The sequence below is a fragment of the Gymnogyps californianus genome, chromosome 14, assembly GCF_018139145.2.
Source record: "Gymnogyps californianus isolate 813 chromosome 14, ASM1813914v2, whole genome shotgun sequence".
In the NCBI taxonomy this organism is placed as follows: domain Eukaryota; kingdom Metazoa; phylum Chordata; class Aves; order Accipitriformes; family Cathartidae; genus Gymnogyps; species Gymnogyps californianus.
Window position 1 is genome coordinate 2,080,462 of NC_059484.1, and position 20,892 is coordinate 2,101,353.

At 48.4% G+C, this 20,892-nt stretch overlaps 1 protein-coding gene across 1 annotated transcript in view; it reads left to right on the top strand.

Annotated features, from left to right (window-relative positions):
- Positions 1-20,892, top strand: part of SIL1 (SIL1 nucleotide exchange factor) — a 77,077-nt gene that overhangs the window by 34,523 nt on the left and 21,662 nt on the right. Inside the window, 2 exon segments of the mRNA XM_050905209.1 lie at positions 490-681; positions 5,408-5,529. Of these exon segments, the coding sequence (XP_050761166.1) occupies positions 490-681; positions 5,408-5,529 (314 nt within the window).

Below are 20,892 nucleotides of genomic sequence, written 5' to 3' on the forward strand. Positions count from 1 at the left end.
CCACCAGTGCTGATGCTGGAGAATTGGTCCCTGGACAGGGACCTCCGGAGGTGTCCAGCCCCGTCTCCAGCTCCAAGCAGGGTCAGCTGTGAGACTGGGGAGGTTGCTCAGGGCTTTTTGCAGTCAGGTCTTCAGAACATCCGCTTGCAGGCAAACGGAGAAGAGCAGTGCCGCCTGCCTCTGGGCTTGACGGTGTTTTGGAAGGCACATAGGACGTAGAAATGGTGTACAAAGCCCTAGGTACAGGCTCAGTTCCTCGGGGAGTGCTTACTGGTACCCAAGGTGGGTATCTTACAGATAACGGGGTTCCTGGGCTTCTCAGAAGGACCCTCCAACGCTGCCCCTGCATCTCTGATGCACAGTGGTAAATCCGTTTGCATAGACAGCCAGGTTCCCCTTGTAAATCTGGGGCTGGGGTTTCTTTCTACGTCTTTCTTGGCTCGCTCTATCGCCTGCCTTCATATCTGGTTTCCTCCTTCTGCTTTCAAGGCCCACGAGGAAGAGGTGAGGAAGAAGTTTCGGCCCATAGAGCAGCTGAAGGAGGAGTTTGAAAAGCTGAACGTGAAGATGGAAACAGATTATGAAATTATGGTTCAATTAATCAGCAAATTCAACAGCTCTGCCTCCACACTGGATGAAAAAGTAGCGGCGCTTTATGATCTTGAATATTATGTTCACCAGGTAACAAAAATGCATTAGTAACTACCATGTAAAAGCCAGGTGTCGTAAATGTGGTATTATTTTTCTTATCAGTATCAGGTAATACATTGCTTAATTATCATAATCCTGGGACAGTAACAGATAGCAGAGGGCTACTGCAGGCTTAGTTTATATCCAAGTTTGAATAAATCATCGCTCGTGCCAGGAGCGAGCAGTTTCCTAGGGGTTAGTGTTGCCTGATTTTTTTGTCTGTTCTCAGGCTTTTTTTCTTGCCCTCTCTTTTTCTTCTTTTATATGCTTAATGTTACGTAATGGGTTTTTTTCTGCCATTTTTGGGTAAGTAGAGTGGTGGCTGCTAAGAAAATAATTATTTTCTCACTCCTTCCACGGAGAGCCTCTGTGGTTGCAGGTAGGTACCCTTATATCAGTTCGCAGAGAATATCTTCGTTACCAGGGAAGACGACAGCCACCCAAAACGCTGTATTTTGTCTCTGTGTGAGTAAGAAGTGGCATGTAGAGCCTCTCTCACAGCTGGGCCGCTGGTGACAATGACTGAAGGCTCAGGTGAGCTGTGCTAATCGGCTCTGTGTGAGGCTGAATATATTTCCTGAAATCTCGCTTCCTCAGGTTTATGGTCACGCTTCCCCCCCCAACCCCGATCTCTCTTGCTCTGTTTTCAGCTCGCACTTTTTCACTTCCCGTTGGTTGCAGGCTGCGGGCACACCGCTCTCCTCCCTCGTGCTTGGCGCCTTCCCACGCTGCAGCGGCTTGGGTGGGTGTCTGGGCATCGAGGCTGTGTTCTGCCTCGTGGGAAAGGACTGGGCTTCTCCCTCCCCAGTGACTGGGAGAGTTTGGAGTGGACTGGGAGAGTTTCCAGTGTCACTCTCAGTGACTTCATCATTTCAGAGGGTGAATGGGACAACTCTTGGGAGATGCCAGTGCAAGACCGTTCACTGGAACAGCACTTAAAACCAAACGTGGTATTTTGGGGGAAGGTAGCTGAAGGAATGTGCTGCTGGGAGAGGGAGTCCATGCACCAGCTAATAGAATTGTTATTTCCAGGGCTCTTTGTCTTCAGTTTCCACACTAAATCTCTGTCATACACATGCAGAGGCTTCCTTGCTGTTTGTTCTCAATGCTTTTGTTTCACTGACGGCATCTGTCTGACTCAGAGAATAAGTGTGAACAATGGGCGCCCAAAGAGCTTCATATTTATACTCAGGGCTAATTCTGTCTGGTTAAGGGTGCCAGAGCATCATGCCAGCATGCTAAAAAGCAACCCCCAAACACCCTGGGATGCTTTGGATTCCAGCATAATGGTCTGGACTATTCCAGCGTAAAATCCCGCCTGCTTGCAGCACAGGATGGGGCAAAGAATTTCAGAAAGGGAGAGGAGCAGGGAAGCGGTCCCCGCTCCCTGTGCGGGGACTGGAGCATCAAAGGGAACCACATCCAGCATCAAAGAGGTCAGAAAGGGGGAAATGGCAGGGAGGCTGGCAGGGAGCACAGAGGACTCCTTTGTGCATCGATCACAATGTCGCTCTGTGCCCGCGCTGTCGGGGCAGATGGCTGGGCAGCACCTTCTCATCAGGCAGGAAGCTGATAAGAAATATGACTTGTCTCTAAGCCAGCATGGCTTTTCCTCCTCTTTCTTTTTCCAGCCAGTTGAATGCGTCCAGAGCATTATCTCTGCTTGGTACTGACTTTAGCAGCACCGGCTTAATGTAATTACTGAATACCAGCCAAATACGCTTGTGCCGCATAACCCTGGAAGGGCTGAACTTGTGAGGAATCCTCTGTGGCGAGCCACAGCCATGCCGCTGGAGGACGGGGATCCTTGCAGGTGTGGGTGGCAGTGCGCACCCATGTGTGGGACCAGTGACAGCTCTGCTGCTCCCTCTTCCTCCAGCCTCCATCTGAATGGTAACGTGCCACAGCTTTTGATAATCATTCAGCTCCTGGCCATCGTGCTGCTGCCTCCAGGGCACAAAATGCCCTGTCGAGTGGAAAATGCCATGCCCTGTAGGGTTTGCAAGCAAAGGATGCTCTCCGCTCCGTGGCGTGGTCATGAGCATCCCAGAGCGCTGGGACGTGAAGCAGCGTGTGCCTCCGAGCTCCCCGCGAGGGAGCGGAGGGGAAGCCGTGGCTGGTGCCGAGCCAGGGGAGAGATGCTCTCTCCTGCTCTTGAAGAGTCAGCCCAAGGGCTCTGTGTTTGCTCAGCTTTTGGTTGCCAGCTCTGGTTTGCTTCTCGTCAGTCAGGATTCAACTTGGCATGTTTGGGAGCCCATCTTGGAGAAAGAGCAGGAAGGTTTGGCTTGCTAGGTTATCTGTAAAGCATAAAAACCAAATGCAAATGTGAAGAGGCCAGAGCATAACTCATTTATAAACAGAATTCACGGTGCTTGCACAGCAGTGTGCAGAGCCAAGTCCCGTTCTCATGCGTTGCAGGCTCTTTCTCTCAATTATTTACTCTCCTTATCTTTCCCTCTCCCCTCCTCTGACATGCTACACCATTTCTCACTGCTAATTTCCACTCAGTTGCGTACGGCTGACATGCTGCTTTTCCTTGCTCTCGTTTTCTAACATTTTCTCTCTCGCCTTCCTTCCCTGTTTTCTTTCTCCTCCGATTCAAAGCCGCTCCCTGAATAACTGCTGTCATATTTGCTCTTCTCCCATCCCTCTCCTCGCCCACCTTGCCTGTGTACTTTACTTAAGAGCTCTTTTGATCTTTGGCTTTCTTCTGTGCTGATTTCAGTGGACTGAAGTGAGGCACGAGCTGCTGCCTCACAGCATCCTCTGCTCCCCAGAGAGGTTAATACCTTCAAGTTGTTGAGTTTGGGGGTTTTGTTGGTTTTAAAACGGTGAGTGAGGGAAGGAGCTCTCACAACAGACTCCAGTTAAAAAAAATCAACACATCTTCAAAATAAGCTTTACAGCACAATTTATATTCTGTGGTTGAGGTGTCTTGCTGGGGCTGGCCTGAAGGACTCCAGTGCTGATGAGGTTACAGCGACGGTTGGTTTTACCATGACTGATGCTGGATGCAAACTTCTGCCTGTCTATGCATTCCCTCCTGAGCAGAAGTCAACGTCCAATTCCAGTGTTAAAACAGCCTCGGAGTTTTTACAGAGGCTGAGCAATAAAAGGACCCACTGGTAGCTGAAATTGGCTTGCTGCATAGATTTCTTTGTAGACAAAGGTGGGCCTGCAGAAAAATAAGAGGTCTGGCAGGTCCAGTTTATAGGGACAGTTAAAAGAATAGGATCTGAAAGGATACAAAGGCTGCTGCAAATCCTGAATCAGCGCCAGGAGACCTGCAGAGATCGGCTTTCTGTCGCTGGCTTTGCAGAGGGACAGCAAGTGGTGGGTATTGTCCCGTTGGGGAGAAGAGACGAGCTGTAGCTCCCCAGGTCCTGCTTTGGTAAAGACATACCTGTAGGACATAAAGCTAAGTAGCTTCTTCATTCTCTTGGGTACCTAAAATACCTGACTTATGGCCAATTTTGGTGAAGGTACACAGTTGAGATAAAAATAACACTGAGCATGAAGTCACTGTCAACTAAAAGAGCGTTCAGGCTGGAGCACGGTGCCTGAGCCCGACATACCCTGCATGCCTTGCAGTGTTTGTCCTGTCCCACCCCATCGGTGGGGTCTGCTCACTGAAGCTAGGGAGGTCGGTTTGCTTTTATGTTCTATTTATATCCATTAACATATGCTATTGTCTCCCTGTCTTTCAGGGAGGAGAAATGTTGAAATTCTAAACCCGAATTTTTTGCACATGCAATTCTGAGTGTTCATCAGATTCCCTTTTAAACTGCAAAAAAAAAAAATCCTTGAAAACCAAAATGCATCGATTTGACTTTGGACTGAATTCTTTTCTTGAAGCACTTTGCGTTGTTTCTCTAAATTTTGTTTGCAAGCCACTCAGAGCCCTTTTCTAAAATTCTCTCCGAGCACAGATGCCCACTGTGATTTGTGCCTGGTTAGCCCCAAGTCTGGTTAAAGTCAAAGACGGATGAATCCCCACTAATGTTTAAACTTTTCGCTACTGGCAGTTAGTCCAATATTGTCTGCTTTAGAAAAATCACTGCTCAGGCTGCCCCGAGAGGAAGCTCCTGGCTGACCCTTCCAAGCAGGGACTGGCTGCTGCTTTTCACGTCCGTATGAAATGGTTGACGGTACTCGTGAAAAACACCCAGAACTGCCCGTGTGCCTCGCTGTGAGCAGAGGTGATGCTGCCCGGGTATCGTTGCTGCTGACAGGCTCTTAAACATTGCTAACTCCCGGTGCTACAATTAGAGCATCAATTAATTAATTGCATTTGCAAAACATACAATTCCCTGGGTTCCCAGTAAAGGCCTGCTCAGGTGAGAGAGCAAAGAAGTGGGTTTTTTTGACATCATCGGATTTACTGAATTTTTGACATCACCTGAATTACCGAAATACGTGTCAAGAATAGTTTTGATAGCTAATCAAAGTATTTGAGTTTTCAGCGATGCCTTCTGCGTGTAGTAATAGCCACCTGTCAGTAGACCGTGCTTCTGCAACCATGACATCCACAGACAGTATTGTACGAAATCCGAGCCACAGTCGTTCCCGCTTTAATTTTTAATTGCTTTTAAAACTCAGTGCTGGTTAGACTGGGAGGGAGGAGATGCTGTGCTTTCTGAAGCAAGGCGTTCTCGAAGAGTGGTTGAGTGGAATCTGGCTGGGGGTTTTGTACTGATGGGGACCTGCTCTCTCCCAGGTGGACAATGCTAAGGACTTCCTCTCCATGGGTGGACTCCAGCTTGTGATCGACGGGCTGAACAGCACCGAGGCTGTGCTGAAGGAGCACGCTGCCTTCGTCCTGGGAGCTGCGCTGTCCAGGTGAGCTCTCTCTCACCTTGGGTGGGAGGGTGAAAACCTCAGGAGACCAGACGGGCTCTGTGCTTCTCTTCATCTCTCTTGATTTATTTCTAATAGCAGGAGCTGAAAGCTTCTCTCGTCCTGTGACACACCAAATTGTCTTCTCCCCTGCCTACCCTTTCCTTGCAGCACCACTTACCCTGGTCTTCTCCTCAGTGCGTCCTCATCCTGCTCATTCGACTTAGCCAGGAGTCATTCAGTGGAAGCTATGATTGTTTCTTGATTTCCCTGGGCTCCTTGTTTTTACAAAGTCCAAGGGGAATAATTCTGCCTCCGCTCCTCTCCCCTTGGCAGCCCTCTTTGGGGGAAAGGTCTGGAGGATGGTGCAGTTACGGGCGCCCCAGGGAGCGCCTTTCTCCCTCCTATTCCTTTCTCCTAGGCCGCTTTAGGATAGCGAGATCCTGATTTCAGAAATACAGCAACTCCCGTGGTCTTCGGAGGGGGGTTTTTAGCCCCACGGACATGTGCCTCTGACACTAAAAGGGTGTCAGTTAGACACAGGGTTAGGAACGGGGTCAGCAGGCTGAATCAAGAAGACACTGGTCTGAAGGATGTTTGTGGTTCATTGGAAGGTGGCTGTTGCCCGAAGGAGCCCAGTCGGCCTCGTGCTAGGGCGTAGCGTGTAGTGCTGCAGGTGGTACCGTGTGGGCTCAATGGGTTTTATTGGTGCCCTTTTTGTTTTATGGGGTTTGGGGCTTTGTGGTGTGTGTGTTGCACATTCATGGGGGCAGAGGCTTTAGAAATGCATTGGATGGACCCAAACTTCAAGGTCAGAAGTGCAGAGTGAAGATTGAAAGTCAGGACGCTTATATCTGCATATTTCTATGCCCAAAAATACGGTCACCTTCTCCACCACCGTAAATTATTTATCACTTAGTCTAATATGTAGTCTACAAATCTGCATTTCTTTTGCAATCTTGTATGCGATGCTGTTGGTCCTCAGCATGTGTGAAGTAATACGGCCTCATGGACAGCAGCAGGTACCCAGATTTACACCAGGAAAGGATCCAGCTTATATTTTGAAACAGTGTTTGACTTACTGATCACGAGAAGATGTGCTTTTTCACATCAGAAACACAGGCTCGCTCTTCATATTCTGGTGTATCTTAATGTTTGAAGCAATATTGTAATTCTTTCCTTAGGTTCTTTAATAGCGTGTAGACTATTAATGGTATGTTTCATAAAGAGAAAATCCTGTAGGGGCTCTGGAAACATTTGTAGGTAACTTGCGAAATGACAAGGGCTATTAAATAGCTTTTTTCCTGATTTAGCTAATGTGACATGATCAAGACTCAAGAAATTCATTGTCTCATGATATGAGCGTGTAGCAATGGCCACGAAACTAATGGTTTTATATAGTATTCCTCAATTAATTGCAAATGCCTTTCTTTGGACGGAAACAATCTCTTTTCTAATATGACAATATTAAAATACTGCTTTGGAAACTTTGAGACCTTTTTTTCTTTAAAGGACATTCTGACAGATGGTAATTTTGAGTGGTTTGGATGATGTATTGTCTGAGAGCTCAGTTCCAAAATGTGAGGAATATTATGCCTGGTTTTTGGGTTTGCTCTTTTTTCCCCTTGCTGTGCTTAAGCTTTCTCAATAGACACCTACATGCCAACTCATCTGCTTTGCGCTATCTGCTTAATTTGTTTGTTCATACATTTTCTCAGCTTACTCCGTGCTCCATTTAAACTGCCGCGGGCATTTCAAGTACTTCACGCTAAGACTTTTCTGATGTCTTGTGTTTTTCTGAGGGGTTGTTGTTTATTTCTTTCACTCATGGTTGTTCCTAGGGGCCTCAGTTAGGTGGTAGGGCTTTCCAGTAAATGCCCAGAGGTGCCACAGCTCACTGGGCTGTAGGGATGTGATCTGATCCGTACTTGTGTGCCTGGGGCTGGTATCAGGTCCTACGCTGGATGCTGAGCCATGCCTGGGCAACGGTCTGCTGCTCACCAAATGGGTCTGTGGCAACCTCCCAGGTCTCTTCAGCCAGGCTGGCTCAGGCCAGTGGTTTCAAGCCAGGCAAACCTTCCCAGAGGAGAATCAAGGCACGATCATAGCAGCTCCTCAGCCCAGCCAAGGAGGTCATTAACTCCTGGTGTAGCTGAATCTGGAAGAGGGGTTTTGGCGTTGTCTGTAGGCAAGTTGTTTTATGCAGGAGAAAACCACTGGGCAGTCTCAGGCGTGCTTGGGTCACATCCAGAACTTTTCAACTCTTAAAAATATCCAGGTCTTCTCCAGATTTTCGTTGTCCTTAACTCTGATCAGGTAGTGAAGCAGGGAAGGGATGGAGCAACCAGCTGCATCACCCAGGTCGTGCCTGCACGCAGGCCGGCTGGGCCCTGGCTCAGAGGTCTGGCTGTGCTGAAAACCGATTTGGGATAAAAGGGTTTTCAAGTGGATCAGCATCTTGAGCCAACGGGCCAGGTGGCTGGCCAAGACGTTGGATCAGCAAAGGCAGTAGGAGGAGAAAGAGGAGGAGGAGAGGGCACAGCAGGGGCAGCTCAGGATTTCTCCCTCCTGGTATCGCTCCTATTTATTTGGCTTAAACTGGACTTGAAAAGCAGCCTTAGCACAGCAGAGTGTGGTCCTCAAGGCAAAGAGTCCCAGAGTCTAGCTGCCAGGGTGCAGCCTGCATGGATGCGGTCCTCCCGGCATCCATCTGCCTCTATCGGTGAGCCTCTGCCATGGAAGAGGGTGACCTGATATGGAAGGAATCAAGATTTCATCTCTTGTCTCTTTTATATGTCCTTCATTTCAGGCATTTGGGTTTTGGTTGCCGAGTCTGTGACCAAATCAAACATCGTTCCATCTGGTAGAGTCTTCTGAGTGGTGCCCTTATCGCAACTCTAAAACCTCATCACAGTCTTACTGTTTTTAAACCTTTAACAAAATGTTTTCCATTCAGCAGTTTGCAAAAGTAAACTTCATTTGAACAATCCTCAAGTGCTCTGATTGCAAATAAAAGTTAAATGCACTAACAAAAATAATTGCTAGGCATGTGGGATTGTACATTTAGGTATCCATAATTCACTAACAGTAGATGCCAATACACAACATTATCTGGATTTTCAATGATTGCATTAGCATAAAAGCATGTTAGCATTTATTTGGTGGTGCTAACATTTAAATATATATAAGTATGAAATATTAAGGTATAGCATTTTGGAGGCAAGTAAAACTACTGTCTGTAAAATGTTCTTGCATATTTTTGAAGGTGCACTCTGGTATCTTCGGATGACAATCAGCATTCGCACCATTGGGTCCAAACATTGCAAAAAATGTCAATGTTTTATGCAAAGAGGAGCTATATTAAGCTAAAAAAGACTGCTGATGAGAGAAGTGTCTTCTGATGTCCTCTAAGCTATTTACAGGCAGCATCTTCCTTTGTGCGTAGCACAGCCAGGCCTCTGCGCAATTTGTATCTAGAGGTTTCACAAGACTGGAAATGTTAGCCAGAAAGGATTATGCTTGTGATTAAAACCTCAGTTTTTAAAAACTTTACCTCCAGGAAACGTTCTTCCACACCGATAATTTGAACATTTTAATATTTTGTAATAAAAGGATTTTTGTAATCCGTTTAGAAGGGGAATAATAATTTGTCGAATGCATTCTTGAAGCTTTATCCCAAATGCTTCCCGTATGCTTAAGAGTGAATTAGAGGTGAGGATGGAGAGAAGCTAAGCCGTGGGACCTTCAAGGCAAAGAGAAGCAGTTTGTATTTCACGGGGAGAGGGCAGAAAGCACAAAAGGTGAGATTTCGGCATGGCCAAAGTGGGGAGCCAGGAGGAAAGTCGCTTGTGCAGCTGCATTGAGAGATTTGTGGCGTTTTGGCCAGTCCTTTTAAAACCGGTGTGCTGTTTCAAACTGGGTAGCTGGGGACAGGATTTCATCCTGATGGTCTGAGCTTGCGTTTGCCGTATGTCCTAGCAGGACACAGGGCAGTCCCCAGCACAGCCTCTTCCAACAAGCCCAGCGCTACTGGGATCTCGCTGTTCCCTCTTTTGACTGTGAGTGATAAAACAAATGTTACAGGACTTGGTAAAGACTTGGGAGTAACCTCATCACAGGTAAGAACTCAAGCATCATCTTGTAGCAGCACTCAAGAGTTTCCTAGAGATGGCTCGCGTCAGGGTATTGCTTGTCTTAACCATTTCCCTTGAGATTAAACCCCTTAAACTATGACAATGTGCATCATGAACATCCCGATCACCATTCTTCACGTTACCCAGCTCTAAGGCTTGTTTAGAGCTTGCACCATTTTGGCAAAGCAGAGAGGGGCATAAAACATGTATCTGCTTTTCAAGATAAGCCTAAAAGAAGAGCCCAGAGCGATGGACTCCATTGCCTCCCTGCGCAGCGCTGTGCTGGGGTGTCCGAGTAGTGCTCAGCATCGTGATGTCTGGCTGGTTTCGGTTCTGCTTTCTCATCTTCTTTTCTTTGGGAGGCGGGATGGGGGAATGCTGTCTCCCCATCCCTGCTCTATCCATCAGTATTTCAGTGGTGTCCATTCTCCTAGGGTGCACAACTTCCATGTGTTCTGAGAGAAGCACCAGCTTCTTCAGGATGTCTTTGTCAAGAGGAAAAAGCTTCTACCAGATTTAACGATTTTGAATTAAGTCCAGCTTTGCAATGAGACTAGTTGACACTCACTGCTGTTAAATAACATTAAAGCCCAAGCAATAAACCCAGGAAAAGTAAAATTAAAGACCTTGCTTCGATGCTGTCTTGTAAGGACATAAGAATTTCTGGGCAGAGAAATAAATCTAGTTAGCTTAACAAGCACTGTCCCTACCCATTTATTTCAAATCCATCTTCATGTTCATCCCTTCCTCCTCCAGCTTCTCCTTTTACATCCTACAATCTTTGCCCATCTCTTTATCCATTTTCACTGTTTTTTTCAGTGGTCCTGTTTGCCAACACCGGGTGTTTGCCACGTCCCAGTTGCAGTAATTCGAGCTCGACTCCCTGCCCGCTTGTAATTTCTTGCTTTGTAGATTGTCTCTTCTATTTTTATTTGAACTCCTGACTTGTGCGGAGTTATCAGCCTCACTGCACTTAATTTCAAATTAATTTGATTGGGTCACTTCATTTTTTTTTTTTTTTTTTTTTTGTAACAATAATGAACTCAACCTATTTAGCCTTTCCCCATTACGAATAACCTTAACAAAAACTGCAGTGCGGTATAAAACTGTGTTTCATTGTTATGGTTAATTACACAGAAGAATAAATCCCTAAACATTTTTCAGCGTCTGGAATCTAACAAGAAAGTGTAATTAACAATTAAATAGTAAACTGCTATCCTTATGCTCTCAGGCAGACAGAGAGAGCAGATCCTGCAAGAAAAATCTAGAATCCAAGGTTTGCTTCTGGTTTTGTTTTCATAAATGCTTTGGTAATTTAAACGCTGGGGAGATGCTGGCGACTGGAAGCCGGCAGGGTGTAGCAGCGCAGGGTCAGGTGCTCGTTCCGTGCCAGGTATGTTTTCCCCAGGTGCCTGCAGCTGCTGGAGAATTGATAAGGTGGGATGGACACCTTAGCCTCACCCTGTCGGACTGGTTTTAGGCTGAGGATGTTGTCACTTCTGTAAAATGTGGGAATTCTGGAGGGAGTTACCCCATCCAGGGGGTCTGGGTTGGGCTAGTGGTGCGAGAGAGGAGGACAAAGACGTTAAGCAGTGAGGGTGCAGATTGCTGGAGCGTTTGGCCTCACATCACACTTCAGCAGCGAGCAAACCCTCACGGTTGTCCCCCAGCACCGGCTACCATTGCATTTTATCAGTTATCACGGGGCTCAGCCTTGACAATGCAGGTGGTCTCTTCTTCGTGTGTCCTTCCCACAGAGATGAGTGCTCCCAGAGCAATGCAGGGTCTCAGCGGTCCCCCGCTGCTCGCTGTTGTAAGACCTGTGTGAGGTGGTCTGCCCTGAAAACACAGCCCCGCAGAAGAGCTGGTGCTGCCAGGGGACGTGGCAGGGGTCGGGAGCGCTGGGAAGCCGCTCCGGCAGTGCTCGGCAGCACCCTCTCTTTAGCAGGGAGGTTGGTGACACAACCTGCAGGAAAAACTCACCGCAGCCAGGTCAGGTATTATATAAAACACATTGTTTCTGTCTCTTCTCGTTTAGTAAATGCTCTCTGCTAAAGCATTTGAGTTTTTGTGGTGGTTTCCATTTAAAGCATGCATTCAGACTGGTTACCTAATCACTTTCTGCAAAGAAAACCAGCCCAAGCTTGCTATTTCTCAGCGTAGACCTGGTTTCATCACTGGACGCAACATGTATTCCTCTGTTTCTTCAGCCGCTATTTATTCATCATCCATGTTCTCTGTTTATCCTTTTTACTACAGCCTGTGCACTCAGCTAATGGCTTCACAAGCTTCAAAGATTTTCCTACCTAACCACCTACATTATTTTCCTGACCTGCTGTGACTTTCCCATGTCGTGTGTTCTCCGCATTCCCTCCAAGTAATAGGTGCAAAACGCTCCACAAAGAAGAGGTATCTGTGTCTAGTCTTTAATCACGGCGTACAGGAGGCTCTAGCAGCCCGTTGTTAATGTGTTTCAGAAGGGAGGTTGAAAAAGTGCATTGAATAGAACAAAGAAGCGAAGAATGGGAGGAAGACGAACAATGAGAGCAGGAAATGCAGGATCCAGCCTCAATTATGTACCTGCTCCCAGCAGGGTTTGGGGTGGACAGAACTGACCCAGCGATTACGATTACGGCTATTGTCTGAGCTTGTATAGGAGGATCCAGATCCTATCTCTTCCTTTGTAGGTCCTGCTGTGTGCACCCTCCTACCCCTTTCCTGATTGCGGCTTTTGTTGTATTTAATTGCTGGCAGGCTGTACACAGCCAGCATGCAAAGGCAGATCCAGCCAGGTTTGCCGTCTGAATGGTAGTGGCAGAATCGGGCTTTCGGAGGGGTCTTGGGGGGCTGCCCTTAGCTCTCGTGGGCCGTCCTTCTGGATTTAGCCGTATTTACTCGCCGGCCCTCTGTTGCTCCCCCGCTCTTCCCCTCGTGCCGAGGAGAGGCAGGCAGAGCTGCTGGACCCAGAACTTGCATAGGAGGCAAAATAACACGGGCCAGCAGCCGCAGGTTTTCACGGCATCTAAGGCTGGCCCTTGCCTGTCCTGATTGAAGAGGGATCAAGTTCCAGCAACCTTGTTCCCAGGTTGGCATCTTGCAGCCTAACTGTTCTCCTGATACAGTGTTTTGATAAGTTTTTCCTCATCTGTCTATTCATGTGCTTTAAGATTCATTGAAACAGTTGATTATTCATCCGTGAAGACAGTTCCTCGGGTTTTCCACCAGATTGCTGCCAACCTCAGCCCCTTCAAGGCTCTCCAGGTGTTTGAACGGGGCAGTGTTCTGCAGAGAGAGAAAATAACAGCTTCCTGGAAATGATCTCTTTCTGAAGAAACTCATCATCACTGTTGACTACTTGCTGTTCCCTCAGGTGCTGACATTCTGTGTCTTCTTGTGAGCTGGATTTTGATCTCTCTTTATTGTAGATGATCCTATTTCTGCTTAAAAGGAGATGTCCATCAGAGGCCCTCGGAGCTGCCTGGCATGTTTTGGAAGGGGATGACTCACTGGCTTGGCTGTCTGAGAAGCCGCGCAGACCTCTGAGCCCTGCCGGTCAGGGCAGCTGTCTGTGGCCACGAGACGTCTCCGGGGAGCTGCACTGGTGGGCAGCCCCCTCCCCGTGGGGTGGCTTGGAGTCATCGCGCAAGTTGGAGAACACTATTGCAGCCGCTTCCCACCGAGTCTTAGCCCCTTGACGCCACTGCATGAGCCCTGAATAGATTTGAAAACTAATTTGCTGCTCAGAGCATCAATAGATGTACGTCACTTGTCCTTTCTGCTGCATTTAATGAGTTTCCAAGGTACTGCAGCCAGTTCCAGAAGGCAACCATCAAAGGATTGCGTCTTCGCTTCCATCAGAAGTGTCTAGCTGTCCCTCCAGCACACTTCAGTTTTCACAGATTCTCTCTGGTTTTGTCTCTTATGAATTTAACGTGGAATGCATCGTGTAATTTCTTGCAACCATCCTTTCCAGACTGTCTCTCTTTCTTTTTTTTTCCTGAATGCCCTGAAAATAGGGGATGGGAAAGAGAAAGGACTCTTCCCTCAGTCAGCTGGTGTTAGCTGAAACCCGAGCGATATGTGGGTCATGGTAAATGTCCTGTCATGCTGCTTCTCTCCACATTCATGACTCTCTCTGTTATTCTCTCCTGTTGCCCAGCCATACCTGTTCCCTTCTGTTAATCATCCTGGAGCTGGCCTGTGCTTTGAGCATCCCTGCCTGCGTCAGTCTCGGCTATCACCCAAGTGGGACCGCATCTTTGCGTGGGTGAGGAGTGAGTGAATGCGTTGGTGCTGCGGGAGCGACAGCCGGGAGACGATGGGCACAGCCCCACAGTGGCTGTTTCGAGGGACAGGTCGTTAATCCTTAGCTCCATCTGCCGAGATCAATGATTAGGGCTGTTGCTTTGTATAAACTACCAGATCAACACAGGAATTGCCTTATTGAAGTGGACGTGCAGGCCTGGCTGGTCAGAAAGCCCCTGTGGCTGGATATTGCAGAGGTAGGAAAAAAACCCCAGGGTGGTAACGGTATGGTAACATGCAAATGAGGTTTCCCTAAGCCTTAAGCAGCTAAAACCTGCCATACGTGATGAACCACAAGGGTTCTTGGGTTTTTTATCCGTTTCTGGCAGTGCAACAGAGAGGGTTGCAAAGGGTTTTCTGGATCCTGGTCCATGCCTGGTGCAGCAGAGTGTCTGCTGCCAGAATCCCTTTGGTTGGCGGCTGCACACATGAGCGTTTCTAATCTCCCTCTGCATGTTCCTCACCTCCCTTTGGAAGCAGATTGTGTTACATTTCCATACATACTCTGTCATAAAAGCCCATAAATATGATTTTAGTGTGCTTGCATGTCTTGCAAGGAGCAGGAATTCACCTGAGTTGTTTTCGAAATTAATACCCTGCTGCTTTTACTTAACAAGATCTTTTTCCAAGCTGAGAATGGTAACAACTCTGAAATTTTCTTTTCAAAAAATGCATTTTCTTCTCAGTCACTTCATATTGAAATCTATCTTAATTTCATTTCAGCTAGTGTGTGAAAACACACGGTGAGGCATTATTAGTCCCTGAAGGAATAAAGACAGATGGATCCCAAAATGGAATTGGCTTTATGATTAATTGAAACCTTCAAGAGTGGAATGGAGTCAGGGTTTGGTCCTACCCCATCAGTGTCTGGAGATCAATTCAGCTGGTGTGAATATCCACAAGCACAGGCTGAGGAGCTCAGCAGGAGAAATACAGATGTCACTTGGAAGAGTCAGCCCCGGGTTGTCCCTTTCCGAGTGGGACCTGTTGCTGGAGGAGGGCACGGGGAGGACTGGCTGGTGGAGCGGTGAAAGCGGTGTGCAGGTCGGGGTGACGGGGAGGGGATCGAAGGGCGTATCAGGGTCCTTGGCGTGTGATGACGTGCTTTAGTAATGAGCTGCTATTTCTGGCCTCGAGCTTCCCGCAGCTGTGCACCATGGCTCTTCTGTGACTGCCGTGATGGAGAGCAGAGCTGGGAGGAGGGGAATATTCTGAGGCATGCTCCAAAAAACTTGGGAATGGGAATGTGGAGGTGTGGAAGTGGCGTTGGGGGGCAGCGAGTTCAGGCTCTGCTCTGGGCTCCTGCTCCACAGGTGAAACCATGGGCTGTGGTTTCACATCCTTGCCTGTGAGACATGGAGGGTGGACCTGCCCCTCGAAAGGGAGTAGTGGAGAAATACCAGGCAGTGTTATCTGCACTGGCTTTGGCGTGGAGAGCAGCCCTGAGGAGAAGGACTTGGAGGTGTTGGTTGACAAGAAGCTCAACACAACCCGGCAATGTGCGTTTGCAGCCCAGAAAGCCAACTGTATCCTGGGCTGCATCAAAAGAAGCGTGACCAGCAGGTCGAGGGAGGTGATTCCTCCACTCTGCTCTCGTGAGACCCCCCCCAGAGTACTGCATTCAGCTCTGAGGCCCCCAACATAAGAAGGACATGGACCTGTTGGAGCGAGTCCAGAGGAGGGCCACAGAGATGATGAGAGCGCTGGAGCACCTCTCCTATGAAGAGAGGCTGAGAGAGTTGGGGTTGTTCAGCCTGGAGAAGAGAAGGCTCCGAGGGGACCTTATAGCAGCCTTCCAGTACCTAAAGGGGCCTACAAGAAAGCCCGAGAGGGACTTTTTACAAGGGCATGTAGTGATAGGATGAGGGGTAATGGCTTCAAACTGAAAGAGGGTAGATTTAGATGAGATGTAAGGAAGCAGTTCTTTATTGTGAGGGTGGTAAGACACTGGCACAGGTTGCCCAGAGAGGTTGTGGATGCCCCATCCCTGGAAGTGTTCAAGGCCAGGTTGGATGGGGCTTTGAGCAACCTGGTCCAGTGGAAGGTGTCCCTGCCCATGGCAGGGGGGTTGGAACTAGGTGATCTTTAAGGCCCCTTCCAACCCAAACCGTTCTGTGATTCTATGACTAGTGGATGTTTCTGGAGTCTGTAGCCACAGACCTTTACAGCATTTCTAACATACCTGCTGGAAAGGAGAAAGAAAAGATGTTGCAGAAAGGAGCTCTCCCCATCGTGTTTTGGGAGCAAGTCCTCCCCATGCACACTGGCTTTACAGCTCAGACCATGACCATGCTTGCATGGTCAGCAAGTTCTGAGCAGCTATGGAGTTGGGGAGAAGCAGCAAGTAAAGGCAAAACCAGGTCAGTTACGGAGTTATGTCAGCATGTCTGTTTGGAGGGGGTATGCAATGGTGGCATCCCCAGGAGATGGCCCAATTTCCCACCCCACGGCTCAGTGCTCACAGCTGATCTTCCCTCTGTGCACGAGATTGTGCTGACATGGGGCACACTTGCCAAAGAGAGGATTGCGGATGCCTCTGCCTTAGCTAGCTGAAGGAGGCAGAGGGGTTTAAAATAATTTAAAGAAGGATTTGGCGTAGAAAGTTGATGTTGCCTATGGAGATCATGGTTTAAGGTACGCAAAGCGGCCAAGGGGCCCATGACCATGACTGTTCTTGGCAGGTCTGCGCTCCCTGTGCCCTTGCCGTACCCTGAGAGCAGGGCTATGTTGAACTCATCTTTCTGGGGCAACATGGATGAGGAGCGGCGTCTACGGGTGCACATCAGCTGGGAAGAAGGTACAGAGGGACACATCTAGGTCCAGCCAGGACAGTCTTTGCACAGGCGCCAGCACCCCTTCCTGCAGTGCAGTAGCAGCACTTCCGAGTTAAGAATGTGACTCTTGCTAATTGTCCTAACGAGTGGGAGGGCTGCTGCAAATGAGCTGATACTGCAGATCAACAGGGAGCTCAGCAAACGTGAAGCATCACGCCTGGCACCTCACAAAACATCCATTGTTCACTTATTCTGACAAGTGCAATTTGATTGTTATTATCCCTGATACCCCCTAGCATGGCAGCAAATTTGCCGAGGTGTATTTTGTAAAGGGAGAAAGGTTCCGTAGTGTGAGCTCTTTCTGCAGGACCTGGTCAGGAAATCTTAGAGAAATGCTATAAGGCTACTGTGGATTTTCTTTTCTTTCCCTGGGGACTCTGGGGATTGCAGATCAGCGGATTGTGGATTAGCAGATCAGGAATTAGAAATGCATTTTTCATTCTTATGTTACACACTAATGAACTGACAAATTTAATTTCTTTAAATCCAGCTACTTCAGCTAAAATAAGTGAAGTCGTCTTCTGTCTCTTTTGGTAACTCGGAAAAGGCTGAATCGCAATCTTTCTGGGCGTCACATCATCCAAATGCAGTTCTTTGTCTTTAGTGTGTGGCTGTTACGAAAGTACAGTCTATTTGCAAGAAAGAGCTCATCGTTCGTGGGTGGTCGCTGAGCGGTGCGGTGGCGTGCTCGTCGGAGCGCTGTGGAGGGGGCTGCAGCTCTCTGCCGGCCGTGTATGGCCTTGCCAGTACAAGGAGGTGAACTCAACCCCGGGGGAGCAGGCCTTGCACCAGGCTGGTGGCTCCAGTTTCCTGGACTCAGATGTCCCTACCAGTTGCTACTGGGCAGACATCCTTTTAAAACGCAGTGCTGCGGCTCTGCTGAGAGTCTCCGCGGCACAGCACGGCATGTTTGCTCGGCTCCAGGGGTGAGATGTGCTTGGCTTACATCTAATACGTTTTTCTTGCCCTTGGGCTCCTTCCTGTGAATGAAGCTGAGGTCTTTCTCCCTCTTTTGGATCCCTCTGTGGGGAGGGTCCCAGTGCCTTGGGCAGCCCCTTCCGCTGTAACAGGCTGGGATTTGGGAAACGCTGGTGCCGGTGGATGCACAGGCTGCAGCAGGCTCCACGTGCCTCTCCTTTAGCTGTACTGTTCTTCAAGTCTTGCGGTATGCGCCTCCCGACCCAAAACCTGTGCCAGGGATAACACAGAGCAAAAAGGCATTTATGTCATTAAAAGCCTAACGGACTGCGCTGTGGGACCCGATCTGCAGGGGGAAACCAGCTCCGTCATTACCCAGTCACTCTTCAGAGCTTTAAATGAGAGCTAAACAAAACGGCCTTGGCTTTCCAGAGCAGGCTTTATTCATTCACTTTGTGATGCTGAAAGTGGGTCTGAAACGCGGCCGCCTCGCGACGTGAACCACCGGCACCCCCGGCAGAGCCGTGGGCTGGCGCCTGCCGGGAGAGCCGCGCTCGCTGCCGGGGCAGGTGGAGCCCGCGCCTTGCAGGAGGAGAGCGCTGGGACATCGGTTACTCCCCTTGGCTGATGAACGGATTTTGGGCTGTGCCCGTAATATCTTGATTAACAATTAACATGATGGAACTGGAAAATACATCTCATTTCTCCCCCTGAACCCGACAGGTGAGGATATATGTTTCCTGGTTGATTGCTGTGCCTTGTTATAGCCTATTTACGACTGATTGAAAAGCAGAGGCTTTGTATGAAGAGAGAGACCTTTAATCTCCTGGCAGAGCCAAGTGCGTTTCCCTTCAGGAAGTGTTCCTTCTCTTCTGCTTATCTCTAACCCCCACTTTAAACCTGAACCTGGCAGAGACCAGAAAGAAGGCAGGATCAAAGCAAAAATAATTGGGATCGCTGGCTTCTGTGGGCAGTCTGAACCCATTATTCCTACTAACTAGTTGTTCCTAAATAACTCTTGCAAGAGACAATTCAGCAGTTGCAGCATCTTCTTGATGAAAAGCACTCAAATGTAATAACCATGGCAACAGTTGCTGAGGGCCGGCGCAATGAGGGACGGAGATGTGCTCTCTAAAGGACAACGGGCCCAACTTTACTGACAAATGACGCTGTAATGCGCCAAGGAGATGATGTACAGTGAGCTCTGCGTGCTGGCTGTTGTCCTGATGGGGACCCAGCCACATGTGCTGTGCTGGGGATGCAGGTTGCCCCAGTGCACCCAGTAACGAGTCACTCTTCATTAATGATGGGCATCTTCCTCTCTAGATGAAAGGGGAGCTCGTAACCTGAAAGCCGAGGGGGAATCATAGGGACACTCGATCGGAGTGGAGGGAAAGGCCAGGGAGGGAACCTCAGGGGGAGACACCACCTCTGATCCCAAAGTCACAGATGATTTCCCAGGGCTTGGCTGCTCTGGGAAAGACTGCGTCTTTCTGCTGTTGATCTTCACCCAGCCTGATTGGTGCCGGAGACAGGTATCGATAATAAATACTTGACAGGTCTAATTTCAGAGCTGCTTCTTTGTAAGTCATCTTTAAGACCATGTTTGAAGCTCTGCGGGAGAGGTGACAGAAGCCACGTGGTGTTGCAGGTGGAGGAGTTGGTAAGAAATGGGGCATTTGACTTGAAGAGTTGGCCCTTGGTGCACGGCAGGGGAGAGTGCAGAAACCAGCTGAGCCAATGGCGCCTGGACTGAGCCTGCAGAGAGTTTGCTGCAGGGGTCCTTCATCCCTGGCTCATGGTCTCCCCTTTCCCAAGGGTCTTCTGAGTGCTCACTGTTAGGACAACCCTGGAAAGACCTCTCCAAACGCTCTGGTCTTAATCTTGGCTTGGGAGCACCTTAGGTTATGCGATCAAGGCCTCTCAAACAGCTTTGTGGGGCTCGTGTTATTTTTATTGGGCAGTATTCTCTCTCTGTTGTCTTATTTAATTGGATGTTTTATAAGCCTGAAAAGTAAAAGAAGGAAACACTTTAACGTTCACCAGAAGAAAAGAGGAGCCTGCTGAAAGGCAGCATTTTTACAGATTTCCGAGAAGGAGGCAGTAAATACTCCACCTCTGCTTAATAATAGGCAGGCTAAGTATCTCTAAAAATATAAAATAACGTGGGCCTATTTGGAATAGTCAACATCCTTATCAGCCTGCTGCCATCTCTGCAAACAAGTTTCGCTAGAGATTCTGGGCATGATTTTCAATGGCTCAGAGCAGCTGTAGCTTCTTTGACTTCAGTGAAAAGTCTGAGTGCTTGGCACGGCGGCAAACCAAGCCTCTTCCTTTCTGCTTCAAATTGGGTCTTGATTCTAAGTGAGATGAATTTTCTCCTCCTGATAATTCTGTGCATCTGAAGTGATTACAGCTCCGTGTGAGTGCTCTTTTAGGAGATTTGAATGCAGCATTTTCTTCCGTCTTAAAAAGGTTCCTTCAAGCCTTATGATTCTGGAGAGGAGCGGGGGGAAAAATCCTGGTGGAAACCGTCACATCTTCCTATGCAGATTAGAGATTAAAACTTTTATTTTTATAAAACACATATGGGGGCTAAATCGGAAAACTTCTGTTCAGGCGAGCAGGTTTTGGCTGGTGACAACGTGCTGCTGAATTCTTATCTGGCAATGGAGAGGCAGAGCCAGCGAGTGGTATTATTTGGAGTTCTTAGAGAGTGAGCTTTAATGTTTGCTTAACTCCACTAAAAATAGACGCCACCCTCTTTTCCTAATAGGCGGCATTTGTCACACTTGATTCATTTCCTCTCCCAAACTGAGTTCCTTCATGAATATTCATCTCTACTCCCCAGGAATCTGCCTGTCCTCAGAAGTTGTACTCACGGCGACTGTGCCGTAACAATGCGAGTCAACCTTTCAAAGCTCACCGAATACCTGGCCCAATCCAGCAAAATGTTGTGATATCAACAGCTCTCATTGATTTCTGCCTTCTTTGTGGGCTGTGATTGCTCGTTATCCCTCTCCATGAGACCCTTGATGAGTCTCCTGTTCCTGTTGTCATAGCAGCACTGCATGGCCCAGTATGGCGAAGTCTCTGTCACTGTTAATTGTGAGATGGGAGGATCAGGTTGGCAGTTTTTCTAGTGGGGATTAGGCCAAAAGGTCCCTTCTGAACTG